The sequence below is a fragment of the Metopolophium dirhodum genome, chromosome 1, assembly GCF_019925205.1.
Source record: "Metopolophium dirhodum isolate CAU chromosome 1, ASM1992520v1, whole genome shotgun sequence".
Classification (NCBI taxonomy): Eukaryota; Metazoa; Arthropoda; class Insecta; order Hemiptera; family Aphididae; genus Metopolophium; species Metopolophium dirhodum.
The window spans coordinates 130,619,104-130,632,504 of NC_083560.1; the positions used below are offsets into that span (position 1 = coordinate 130,619,104).

Here is a 13,401-nt window from a genome sequence, read left to right on the forward strand (position 1 = left end):
AAAACCTACAGATTACCTAATATTAATTATTATTAATAAATACTTACGAGATTCCATTTTTACAGCCGTTACTTCTGTACATAAATCCTTCATGTTCCATTGTCAAAAAAAAAATAATTAACACCAAAACCAAATATTTATAAAATATATAAAACAATATAATATAATTATAATTGTTGAGAATAATATGATAATAATATGATAATTAGGTCAAGTATTTAAATGTGCGAAATGAACAGTTTTGTAATAGTAGCGACAGCTCCTTTCAACTAGACCACTGACTGACTACACTGAATGAATGTCGTGTACTATAGTCGACACTGGTGTACAAATATTAATAACAAATAATAGGTAGGTATTTATAATTTTACTTTGTGGATATTAGTGGACATTGTGGATATTATAAAATATAAATAGATATTATAGTGCGCAACACGCACACATTTGACAATTGATTTCGGCGGGTGGGATTGTACTTGATAAGGCGACGACGTATTATATTATGTAGGTACCTTTTACCCTAGAACAATAACGTTGCCGAGAACAATGTGACACACTGACAATAATAGTTTTATATTTTCCACCTGCAGACTGCAGCAATTAAAGTCAAAAGAAAAATCCAAAAATACCACAGAAAATTGAAAAGTATAAATTCGTATATTCTTCGGTTAGGTTAGGTTGTGTTATCTTTTTTTATATTTTGGATATTATCGTACAACAATATTGAACAAAAAAAAATATTGTAAAAAAACGATTATTTTTATAAAATAAATTTCAAAAAGTTTTAAATTAACAGTAAGAGGGAGAAGAGATTAATAGCCCAATAAAAACCAAAGAGCCTTGTAAAACTTGACAAAATGGGTCGCGTATAACTTGCTGGGACAACGGGACACAAAGTTGAAACACTATACGACTCACGACCGTTTTTCTTTTAAATCCTCGCTGTCATATTGTTTCCAGGAAGGGTTATGCTCGCTGCATATGAGACACTCGGCGATTTTACGTGCATGTAATTGTATGTCATTTTGAATACTAATTATGATGGTGATAGAAATCATGGGCGTGCTCGTGGTAGGGGGGTGGTTAAGGGGGTCCAAACCCCCCATCCCCACAAGGGACAATTTACAAATATAATATATGTACTTGCATATATAGTTATAATAATTTATTGGGAACAATTTATCTAGTTTAACACCCACACGAATTAAACATTTATTTAGGAAACCTATGTATTACAACGAGTTAAGAAGGCTATTGCAAAAGTTAAATAATTAGTTTTTAAGTTATAGCCTGAACAGTGAACACCCTTTTTTTCAATGTATTTGTTTTGATGTACCTGTGTAGTTAAACGTGCTGAAAACGTTGGGGAAGAAGTTATAGCTATATAATTTAAATTTTTGGTATTTTCAGATACGCCCGGCGTGGTCACTTTTTTTGATGCCGCGCGTCAAAATTTTCGATCGGCCTAGTAGGCGGTGTACATCAAAGGAAAGCCGTGCGGGTTGTGCCACTCGCCTATGCCGCGTGTTTGTGGACGAATTTTCAGAAAAAATGCGCGGCATCAGTATACTTATTTTTTCAGTTTTTAAATTATTTATTAAGTATCCGGACAAACTTTTTTTTCAAATGCCGCATTGTATGGACGCGTATTTGCGTGCGGCCGTGCTGAGGGTTAAAAGCTGCTTCGTCTGGACGCGTTAGTAAGACCACTATGTGATGGGTGGGTGCAGAATTAATTTTGCGATTTACTATATTATAAATTAATAATTATTATAAATACCATAGGTATATTTCAAAACCATGATAATGTTAGATGGGACAAATATGCATTAGGTAAACGGCAGTCTCGCCATGCCGTCGTGTTGCTTTTTATTACGAAATTATCATACTAGAAATATCAAATGTCCGTATGCGTCAACAACGCCTTTCGTCGATTCCAAGAATCGAGACGAATCAAAACTTTACTATAGTTAAGAAATACCCATGTACAACAACAATTTAATTCAGGGCCGGCTAAATCGAAATAGTGCACTAGACAAAATCAAATTTTGCCGCCCCTAATAAGTTATAATATAATATTATCAGTGTTTTGAAAATGCCAACCTAGGCGTGGGCCTATGTCGCTTACCCTTTGAGCCGGGCCTGCTTTTATTATTCTTTTTCAATAAATCACTCGAAACTTCGAATATGGCCAAGGACGCAGTGTTTGGAAAGAACGTCGTTCATACGTTCACGTTCATATTTAGTGAACGATAAGCGAACGTCACTCGTTTTTTTCAAATAGAACGTGAATGTGAACGACGTTTATATTTTTAATGAATTTGATCGATTTTTAAGACGTTCAATTTATCTATCATTTAATACATTTTTCTATGTATATTATGTATAAAATATATTATAATAATAATATTTTCCCTTTCTCTAGGCACAGTTCCCTAATATTTTCTTAATTGTATCACTAGGAAATCCTTATCTGATATAATATACCTATTTCAGATACTTTATAAATTGTATATGCTCTAAAGTCTAAATTGTATTTTTGGGTCGAGTCGTATATGTATTATGTTTATGAGTTTTTATATTGACTGCAGGCAAACAATTCATAAAAAAAAGAATTAAATTAACGACCCTTTGAACACACAATTTTTTTTAAAGAACGTGAACGTGAACGCGTTATTTTGAAAAAAACACGAACGTGAACGTGAACGAGTTCTTTTTTTAAGGATTGAACGTGAACGAATTCATTTTTTTAGTGAACGTTCCAAACACTGCAAGGACGGGATGACATTATGACAACAACAACACCCTGCATCGGTGTCTTTGATCCACCTTCTAGTCTCTACTCTCTACCGTGTACCCATAATCTAAGAGAGATTCTGTCCATAGCATAATCAGAATTAGTCTAGCTAACACATTTGTAGGACTTAGTTGGTCGTGGAGCAAGTCCTCCAAATCGCTGCCGCCTGCCAGCTTAAGTCGATTCGACGATTCCTAGCATTTATAAACAGTGTAACTAATATTTGTCGGCAGAGACTTTTCGCTCTGCCCTCGAATTTATGAAAGTAGACCAATCCGGAGTAGAAGGTGTAAAGCAGTATGCCCCCCTGTAGACAATAGTACAACGACGGATTTACCTTCCTGCAGCCAAGAGCAAATAAGCAGAAGCCCGATTGATTCGAGATGCCAAGAGCAGATTTATGAAAGTAGACCAATCCGGAGTAGAAGGTGTAAAGCAGTATGTCCCCCTGTAGACAATAGTACAACGACGGATTTACCTTCCTGCAGCCAAGAGCAAATAAGCAGAAGCCCGATTGATTCGAGATGCCAAGAGCAGATTTATGAAAGTAGACCAATCCGGAGTAGAAGGTGTAAAACGGAGGGGACAGACAACAGTACAACAACGGATGGACCTTCCTGCAGCCAAGAACAAATAACTAATATACAAACACGACTAACAAGACCTCAACGAACACGGAGAAAACCACAATTTTTAAATGACTATGAATGCAATTAAATATCTTTGTCGGCATATAAATATATATATTTTATATTGGATTTTTAGTAATTTTATTGTATGAATTGTATCGGGTATTAGGTCAAGTTGTCCAGAAAACGGTAGCTTGGTGCAGGATTACACGGGTAAGTGCCGGGCGAACGCAATATGCACTACTCCGGTAGAAACGAATCGGTTTATAATTCATTAAAAATCGAAATATTGTACTACGACTTAGACTAAACTGATACAGAACATACATTTCAGACATCTGAGTAGTGTTAATTATATGAACACCAATTTTAAATGAAGATAGTGGAACAGTAGTTGATTCAGAATAGTTAAGGAACTGTTTGACAAGCAATTTAACAGGTTTTTTATAGGGTTGAACAATATGATGGACAGATACAATTGAACCATCATTTAACATAATATTCTTATCTTCTTCTTTAAGAATATTTCTTAAGATATTAGAAAATGGTAAAACCAATTTTTCATAAAGTATGTCGGTACTTTTAATAAGTTGAGAAAAAATGTTATGTCTTATTTCATTGTATAAAGCAGGGCTCTGAGAAAATAATTGAGGAGGAAGTTTGCCATATAATATGTTTTGTTTTTCTATTATTCTATTAAAGATTTCCTGTAGAGGGTATTTGATGGATTTTATTGATTTCTTTATGTCACCTAAGTAATTTTCATATTGAAAACAGCTAAAATTATCTAATGGACCATGTATGAGTACAAACATTGGTAAGTGAATTAAACTATGTACATTATACGTTATTAAATGAGAGCCATACAGAACTGAATAATTCCTGACAAATTCTTTAAGAAATTGGAATGCTAAATCATTATATGTACAACAAGTATCAGCACACGTTAAAATTTTAATTGCATATACTAATAACAAAAAATGAAAATAAAATTGTTTTTTTTAAGTTGCTTTTTAAGACTATCAGACCAGAATATAACAAAAATGTCCTTAGTTCTGTCGCTTTATAATATTCAATATCGTCCAATGGTCTTGGTAGGCGACAAAGCTCAGCTGGTACATACTGTTTTAAATTATTTAATTCAAAGTTTATCTTTTCTTTTTTCATCTTTTCTAATCGCACTTGTTTATTGCCTTTAACCCACATTTCTATTAACCGTTTAACGACACCCAGACATACATTGTGCATGTAATCTAATACAACAATTTCTACTATATTAATTGGTAGGCGTATCAATGGACTGTCACCTTTGTGATAATCATCATCAGTCTTATTTCTAAAAGTCTCATTGGTCCTCAATGGTGCATCTAAACCAGGGTATGTCATACGGTGCTCAAGGTATGTCCCTTCTTCAGTGCAAGATGTACATCCAAAATAAGCATTATGACTTTTGACATTAAGTAAAAAGGCCTTTGCCGGAGCATCACAGGATATATTAGATATTTCCAAGGTAAATAATGTATCATTTACGGTTAAACCATTATCTATAATCTCTAGTAAATCAATAATAAATGGATTAAGGAATTCTTCAATCGAATGGGGTTTCTGAAACCCATGAAAAATGCCTATAGGAATCACATGATTTCGTAATTCTTTAAAATTAATAACTGAAATCAATATGGGCCACAGTTGGGTCTTGGAACTTTTGGCTATGGGAAGTCCATCAATATTTATGCCTATTTTTAAAATGTGAGGTGTGATATATACTTGTGCATTATGCTTGCTTAAAAAAGGTAGTAGCATATTTTTAATACCTAAATGTACATACGAGCCACCAGAAACCGCAACAATTTCATGATTTTTAGGTGTTTTCATCAATGTCCTCACATCTTTCGGGACTTCTAGGCCTTCACTTCGTAATATTTTAAGTAAACTATTACAACAATTATGTGATACTTTATATTTTACAATAAATGATCGTAATTTATCACTTAAACTTAAATTTTGTGTTGTATTATTTTCTATTGATAAAGGTGTGTTATTAGTTACTTGGAATTTATTATGGTTATCAATAGGGCTCGGATGTTGTTGCATTTGCAACTTTTTTTCTAATGTTCGGATTCGTTGCTAAGTAGGTTATAAATTTGTTTCAAACGAGTACCAATTAATATATAAAAAATTTAAGTGCAACTTTTTGCAATTTTTGATATTTTTTCAATTTTATTGCAATTTTGTTGATTGTCGTCATTTTCAATACAATTTTATGTATTTTTTTGTGTTTTCACTTTTTTTTGTTAGATTATACAGGTTTAATCTATGGTTATGTCGGGCTTTGTTGGTTGTGACTCGTGACGGCTTATTTGACCGTCGTCGTCGGCGGTAACTGGAAAAACCATTTAATTAGTAGATAGCGCGGTCTTACGCTATAACATGACTACGGGAAGTATTTTTAGGCTTGCAGTCAATAACAAGATAAGAATAACGACTTGACTGTTATACAATGATAAAATGTTGGGACAAATGCATGTTTCAATTTATAATAGTTCAGTATCGCACTGTATTTCGCTAACACCGCACAGTACACACTATTTTGTATTTTTTTTTCTAATTTGTTCGTCAAAATGCCGAAAAGTAAGCCATCGATGAAGAACGTATTAAACAAATATGTCGATGAGTTTGGGGAAAACATATTTTCGAGTGACGGTTCAGTTTTATTTTGCAAGTTATGTGAAACTCGAGTATCTGCTGAAAGAAGATACATAGTTACACAACACTTAAAAACCGATAAACACACCCGTTCCGTAAATCGTCATCAAAACGCAACAACCTCAAAAATACAGCAACAAGTAACGTTATACTCAAAAAAATGTACATTTTCGAAAGATCTTTGCAAGGCATTGTTATCTGCAAATATTCCTTTAAATAAAGTTAACAACAAGGATTTCTGTTTGTTTATGGAAAAATATACCAACAAAGAAATTCCCGATGAAAGCACTTTGCGTAAAAATTACGTGAATGATATTTATGTAGAAACTATGAACAAAATCAGATCTAATATTGTCGGACACAAAATATGGGTTTCAGTGGATGAAACAACCGACGTTCAAGGTAGATACATAGCCAACGTCATTATAGGTACATTGGAAGTCAACAAACCTGGTCAAGTTTATCTTTTAAACTCAGAAATGCTCGAGAAGACAAATTATTCGACAATCACAAAAGTCTTTGATCAATCCATGTTTCTTCTTTGGCCTGATGGTATACGCCATGATGATGTATTGTTATTCCTTAGTGATGCGGCACCGTACATGGTCAAAGCAGGAAAAACAATTGGCGCGCTTTATTCTAAAATGGTCCATGTTACATGCCTAGCACATGGTGTACATAGAGTTGCTGAAGAAATAAGAGGACGATTTACCAAAGTTGACAAATTAATTTCTAAGGTAAAACAAATATTTTTGAAATGCCCGGCTCGTGTATTTTTTTTTAAAAATAGAGCCCCGAATGTACCATTACCTCCTGAGCCTATTATTACTCGTTGGGGTACATGGCTAAGAGCTGCCTCTTATTACTGTACCTATTTTCAAGAAATAAAAAATATCGTACTAGAGCTCAATCAAAACGATGCTATTTCAATTAAAGAAGCTCAAAAAATATTGAATAATCCGTCGTTGGAAACGGATTTAGTATATATTCATACAAACTTTGGATATTTACCTGACACAATAGAAAAATTGGAAAATCAAGGACTTCCATTAGCAACAAGCATTGAAATAGTCAGAAATGTTAGTGAAAAATTAAATTCAGTATCAGGAAACACCGGCATGTTAATTAATGAAAAGTTTAAAAACGTCCTGGCGAAAAATAAAGGTTTTGAATTTATTCAACAAATATCTAATATATTGATCGATGAAACAACTGTAATAGAAGGATTACCAGAAGAATTATCTATTCAAGACTTCATTTATTTTAAATATGCACCAATAACCTCGGTCGACGTCGAGCGCAGTTTTTCAATCTACAAGAATTTGTTGTCTTCTAATCGAAGGTCTTTCGAATTTGAGAACCTGAAGAAGTCGTTTATAGTACAGTGCAATAATTTTTAAGGTAAGGTAAAGTTTTTTTTAAAAAAAAATAAAAATAGTTTAAATAAAAAGTTTTAAATTTTGATAAAATTATTTATAGGTCTCTGAAAAAATAAGAAGACCGGACAATTTACCAGATTTTTAATGACAACTGACGAGAGTTTGAATTTGAATCTTTTTATTATCTACTCGTTTAAAACCTACCTAATAAAACTTTTTAATATTACTTAATAAAATGACTTAATCCATTTCATAAAATAATTTTTTAATATATTTTTTAAATTTTTTTGGTACAAAATATTTTTTTATTGCAATTTTTAAGTGCAATTTTGGGTTTTTTTCACAGCAATAATGCAATCAATTTTATAACATTTTTAGTGCAACAACATCCGAGCCCTAGTTATCAACATAAGGGATGCAATAATTTGAAGCAATTGGTTGATCTAATGTTTTAAAACATTCAGCAACAGGAGTTATAATATCAACTGATGTTTGTAACCATGGTGTAACATTTTAAACACAACCTGTTACATTAAAACTACTTACAGTTGGTACTATCTTCATATTAATAGAATTTACTCTTTGGCTACACTTTTCAAATTTTTGTTGTTCAGCTTTTAATAATTGTTTGAAATATTTTGATGATACAGCTGATATATCTTTCCTTTTTTTTGTATAACAATCCTAAAACCAAACAAATAAATAAAACATTGTTAGATAAATAAGTAACAGGAATAGTTTAAAACAAATACTCAAGTCAAAATAATACATAAAATGAATAAATGTAATAAGAATTTAAGTCATATTTATATACATAGAATATACCTATATATGTACAGAAAAAGGTTGAATATGAATTATTGTATGCAAAGATATTCATTATTTATTATTTGATATACCCAATCGAGTATTTCCGTGTCTTAACCAATTTGCTACTACTGTTTCATATTCAGAATCTGTCAATACATTGTTTGAATTTGCTTTAATTATCCCTGTTAACAATAATATCCACATAAATCAAAAGCTAGATTATGCATGATCATGATTCATGACAGAAAATAATAATTATAATATATGAGTGTTGAATTATCTAAGTATATGATGCAAACTCAGTTACTTTTAACTAGCTTAATAATTTCGGAACTGCCTAAAGCAACAGATATATTCTTCCCACGACCAGTCAAAGTGGCTATAACAGCGAATTCATCAATAAATATCTTTTGTAATACTCTTGTTATATTATTTTTTGTTCCACACCCACCAATACTTCTAATAAATGATTCCTAAAATGATAATATAATTTTAGATACCAAAAACATGAGTTTAATCTGATAAATGTATCAAGAATAGTTCATCAGCAAAGCAAATACCAGTTTTGAAACAAAATCAAGGTCATGAACAATTTTATCTTCAATAGATAAAAATTCTTCTTTTGTCTTCATTGGAAATAGTGATAAAAAATCAGAATCAATGTATTGATTAGTTTTTGAAGAGTACCCTATATTATTATTTTTAGAATTGGATTCTAATACTTCAACTTTCGACAACAAACGATTCAACATAAAAGTATTAGCTACTAGTTCCTTTTGAATCTTTATCAGTGTTTCAGAAAGTGATTGATCTATACTTATATTGTTATCTAGCCAATAAAAACAAGAAAAATAATTGTCAAATAAAAAATAAAAAAATAAATTATAATATTATTTTTACCAAAAACACGATCACTCTGTAATGAATTATATGAATTTGTAGCAATATAGGGTTTATAAAGTGTTGTAGAGAAATTTGTGGTTGGTAGTGGATACATTAGCTGTTAAAAATAAGATAATAGGTAGTAATATTGTGTTTATGCAATAGAAATTAAAATAACAAGTATTTTAAGTACCTGATCTATGTTCCTGTTTGAGGAAAATTGATTATCAATTGAACCAGAAGTAGACGGGGTAGGATTTTGAACAGCCGGTAAAATGGATATTTGTTGATCATATATAGCTGGTACTGGAACATTGTTTACTTGCAACTCTGTGTAGTTTCTGCGCTCAAATTGTGTTTCAGAACAATTTGGGGTTTGTGATGTAGAAATCAACTGTTAAAAATAAAACAAATGGTAATATATTAATGAGCAATAGAAGTTAAAATAACAAGTATGTATTTTAAGTACTAGATCTATGTTTTTGTTTGATGAAAACTCATCATCATCAATTGAGCCGGGAGCAGATGTGGTAGGATTTTGATCAGCTGGCAGAACTGATATTTGTTGTTTATAATATGTATCTGGTACTTTGTTTCCTTGCAACTCAGTATACTGTCTAGGTTCATAATATTCGCTTTCGATATGTTTTCTACTGTTTACAGGCATTATAGAGAAAGAACTTTCTGTAGAAGACCAAAATAGGCATTAAAAATATTTGGTACTTATAAAAGTAATAACTAAGAATCATTGCTATCAAATAAAAACAAAATACCTTCAACTTGACTTTCATCTGAAGATGAGCTTAGCAGACGTATCTTTTTTTTCTTGGGAGCTTCTTGTTCACTTTCTGTAACTGAGAACTCAATTTCCACTTGTTTGTGCCATGCCACTTTAAAATTCACTAAAAAAGAAGTAATTAAATATTAGAAATGAGTGATTAAGATTAATAAACATTTATTACCATATATTTTACCATCCAAAATTTTTACTTTGAATGATTTCCATGTATCATCTGGATCATCAGCCTTCATTAGTTCAACACTTGTCACTTTGAAGGGTGGCCATTGGCAATAATTAACTAATGAAATATTAGATCCATACAAATCTTCAAGATTAAAATCTAGTTTAAGCCAATTAATAGGTACAACACTAAAGTCTTTACTTTCTTTGGATATAACAACTACCCATCGTTTTGAAGTTCGACCCTAATAGTACACAACCAAAAAATTAATTTTATATTTTTATATTATGTTACATTAATATTTGTATGAAGATAACTCTCTACAGTGTTGTAAAAATACTCAAAAAGTATTTAATTACCTAGCAAATATTGAAATACTGTTAAGAAAAAAGATATAAAATACTATACAAATATTTTAAAGTTTGAATATGTATTTAAGTATTTTACTAAGAAAACTTTCTGACTTTTTCTCATATAGGTAATTGCTGGTATTCTTGTCGCGGATATGGGGTATTTTATATAGTGTAAATGTAAACAATAATGCAGTTTATATATCTGTATATTTTTTTAATGATGTTTTACTACTTATTAGATAGGTACTTACCTAGAATATTATTTTTTTTAGTATTAAGAAATCAGAAATACATCCTAATTTCTAAATGTATGTATTCATTCATATATCAATTATAATATTCAATTAATATGATATAGTACTGGGTTCATTGGATAAACATTTTGGTGAGAGGAAATATTGTTAATATATTGGCGGACAGTCGTTATTATGCTTTGACGGACACATTTTTTTATATTAACTGAAATGTTTATGAATTAGTAACTACAGGTAACCATGATTTATTATAGTAATGTTTTTACATTTGGTTTTTGGGAAAGACAAAAGTGTACTATCATACCTACTATCTACCTATACTTATCATTAACTATATTCAATACCTTCCACAGTTTCAGAAATGGTAAAAAATGTATAATAGTTTCAGTATAGGAACTTAATATATTTAATATTTAAAAAATAATATGTTTAAAAGTGTGCTTAATTGTTATTGGTAGTCATAGATAATAATTAGGTACCTAATAACTAATAAGTACCTATTCAACTCAATTTTTGTTCCAACCATTCGGGGGCCAATGTAATAATTTTTTAAATTTTTTTTTATTTTCTACCCATTCTCAATATTGAGTATTCATTTGATTAATCACACCCTGAACATGAAACTTATTAAGTATTAACTAGATGAAATGAAAATCACATAAAAAAAAATGTAATATTATTTACAAATTGTTTAAAATAGTATTATAGTTAATAATCAACTACATGATATTAGAAGGTATACGTAGTATATATTACCAATATACACTACACACTTGTATCCAAAGATTAATAGGCGGTCAAGATAGTCGTATTTTTTCATTTTCTATTTCTTTATCAAATATCTTGTTGATGAGAGATTAATTAATACATTCAACAATGATGAGAAAAAAAATAAAAAACAGATAAATGGGTCCATTGGTAAGACTCCAGAATTCATAGTGGGATTCATTACAAACTGTCTATATTTATATAATAGGTAACAATAAAAAACTAATTAGTTTAAAATATTTTATAAATTAATAAGTAAAATTGATTTTGTTATTATCAACAAATAACTAAATAGTCATCATAGTACAAGACTACATACATACTATTCATATTATTTTCTTTATATTCATCGATTGAGCTGGAGTTCATGCCTTGTAGTATATCATTTGTCTCTGACAAAACAGAACCAAAATGTGTACTAGATCTAGTTGCTATCACATTGAGAAAAGTTACAAATATTTTTAAATACATATATTTCTAAGTTATACAATTTATTAATATTACATATAGGTGTGGTAGGTGGTTTAGGTGGTTCCAGAAATTCTTTTTCAAGTTGGCGATTACATTTTGGTATTATTTTCCTTTTTTTAGGAGATGATCTTATTGGAGATATATAACTACCATCATCTGACGTATCTGGTTCTGACCAAGCTTTGGATAATTTTTTTGCTTGACTTTCTTTTTCTAAAAATTAGCGAGTATTTAAGTACATATATATATATATACATATATAAATTCATCACTAATTTATTCTAATATATTAGTAACATTATTAAGACATATTTATTAGAAAAATATAGTTAATTTTTATTACCAAACGGTCCTGCAACTGATTTCACTTTATAATTTGCACCATCTTTGGAATTGGGGGCCGTATGTTTCGATATCATATTAGCAACTTGTGACATAGAGAAATATATTTCTTTTTGATCTTTTTGGAGGTATGGGAACCAACAAATCGTCTTATTTACTAACCATGTGTTTGGAACATGTTGGACCTCATTTGTCTTAGTAAAAACAACAACATACCAAGTCCTAAGAAACCACAATACTTTGATACAAAATATAAACAAATGAAATATATTTATTTTAAATAAGTATCATTTATGAACTGATAATAAATTGATTGTTATTAATTTTACTACAAAGTTCAAAATCTATATACATATTTTAACACTATCTAAAAATATTTACCCAACTATTATTCTATAGTATCCTTTGCATAGGTATACAACACTGAACAATCTCAACATAAGGATTTTAAGGATAACAAAAACCATTTTCAATATAATACATTATAGAATAAATTAACTATACGAAAATAAATTAGTAACTATATTATTTACAACATTTCTAATTTTATATATACATAATAATAAATATTTAATTTTTAAATATAAAATATAGGTGTTAATTTATTGTAAATGCAGTAAAGGCAAAATTACAAAAACATTAATATTAGTCAATGGAAGACACATCATTTTTTCTTTAATATCACTTAACTTCCAAGACTGAAGATGACTAAGATTAGATGCACTTTCTATATCTAATAAACGTGAAGAACAAGGATTATTAAAAAAGTTTGTTAACTTATTAAACTTCCGTCCAATTATTAATATATCATCACTATTCAGTTTGGAGGTAACAATATTTTCTATCAGTACAATATCTCCGTTTTTAGTTTTTATACAACTGTCAGCTTTATTTAATTTTAAAACAAAATTTTTCATTTTCCAACCTGTAAATTGGGGTTCACAACTATTATCAGTAAATGGACGATTTTTATTTTTACATTGAAAGTTAAAAGGCACATTATAATTTTCAGTTTTTGATGTTCGACTATCCCAAAGTATTTTTTCTT

The 13,401-nt window shown here is 30.0% G+C and overlaps 4 protein-coding genes across 4 annotated transcripts; 1 reads left to right on the forward strand and 3 right to left on the reverse strand.

The window, feature by feature from the left end:
* Positions 1-2,832: 2,832 nt before the first annotated feature.
* On the reverse strand, positions 2,833-5,520 carry LOC132953757 (uncharacterized). The gene is made up of 4 exons (XM_061026110.1): positions 4,550-5,520; positions 3,754-3,954; positions 3,276-3,414; positions 2,833-2,991 (listed from the first exon to the last, which is right to left on the reverse strand). Exons 1-4 carry the CDS (start codon positions 5,518-5,520, stop codon positions 2,833-2,835), a joined length of 1,470 nt encoding a protein of 489 aa, XP_060882093.1.
* Positions 5,521-6,047: 527 nt separating this feature from the next.
* Positions 6,048-7,665, forward strand: LOC132953758 (uncharacterized). The gene is made up of 2 exons (XM_061026111.1): positions 6,048-7,533; positions 7,612-7,665. The coding sequence occupies exon 1, from the start codon at positions 6,048-6,050 to the stop codon at positions 7,530-7,532; it is 1,485 nt and encodes a 494-aa protein (XP_060882094.1). The 3' UTR covers position 7,533; positions 7,612-7,665.
* A 725-nt stretch (positions 7,666-8,390) lies between these two features.
* Positions 8,391-10,888, reverse strand: LOC132953759 (uncharacterized). The gene is made up of 9 exons (XM_061026112.1): positions 10,880-10,888; positions 10,166-10,409; positions 9,977-10,105; positions 9,673-9,887; positions 9,397-9,597; positions 9,222-9,321; positions 8,882-9,150; positions 8,629-8,794; positions 8,391-8,503 (listed from the first exon to the last, which is right to left on the reverse strand). The coding sequence occupies exons 1-9, from the start codon at positions 10,886-10,888 to the stop codon at positions 8,391-8,393; spliced, it is 1,446 nt and encodes a 481-aa protein (XP_060882095.1).
* Positions 10,889-11,816: 928 nt separating this feature from the next.
* LOC132953761 (uncharacterized) lies at positions 11,817-12,448 on the reverse strand. The gene is made up of 3 exons (XM_061026113.1): positions 12,355-12,448; positions 12,045-12,224; positions 11,817-11,971 (listed from the first exon to the last, which is right to left on the reverse strand). Exons 1-3 carry the CDS (start codon positions 12,446-12,448, stop codon positions 11,817-11,819), a joined length of 429 nt encoding a protein of 142 aa, XP_060882096.1.
* Positions 12,449-13,401: the final 953 nt, after the last annotated feature.

Excerpts from the sequence above, each read along its gene's own strand:
- LOC132953758 (XM_061026111.1), top strand. The coding sequence starts at position 6,048 with ATGCCGAAAAGTAAGCCATCGATGAAGAACGTATTAAACAAATATGTC.
- LOC132953759 (XM_061026112.1), bottom strand. Across the intron at positions 9,888-9,976 it reads AGATGAAAGTCAAGTTGAAG|AAAGTTCTTTCTCTATAATG; the intron begins GTATTTTGTTTT and ends GGTCTTCTACAG. Across the intron at positions 8,504-8,628 it reads AATTATTAAGCTAGTTAAAA|GGATAATTAAAGCAAATTCA; the intron begins GTAACTGAGTTT and ends TATTGTTAACAG.
- LOC132953757 (XM_061026110.1), bottom strand. The coding sequence starts at position 5,520 with ATGCAACAACATCCGAGCCCTATTGATAACCATAATAAATTCCAAGTA. Across the intron at positions 3,955-4,549 it reads GAATTAAATAATTTAAAACA|AAATATTCTTAAAGAAGAAG; the intron begins GTATGTACCAGC and ends TAATATCTTAAG. Across the intron at positions 3,415-3,753 it reads ACTACTCAGATGTCTGAAAT|GAAGGTCCATCCGTTGTTGT; the intron begins GTATGTTCTGTA and ends TCTTGGCTGCAG.
- LOC132953761 (XM_061026113.1), bottom strand. The coding sequence starts at position 12,448 with ATGTCACAAGTTGCTAATATGATATCGAAACATACGGCCCCCAATTCC. Across the intron at positions 12,225-12,354 it reads ATCAGTTGCAGGACCGTTTG|AAAAAGAAAGTCAAGCAAAA; the intron begins GTAATAAAAATT and ends GCTAATTTTTAG. Across the intron at positions 11,972-12,044 it reads ACCACCTACCACACCTATAT|CAACTAGATCTAGTACACAT; the intron begins GTAATATTAATA and ends TCAATGTGATAG.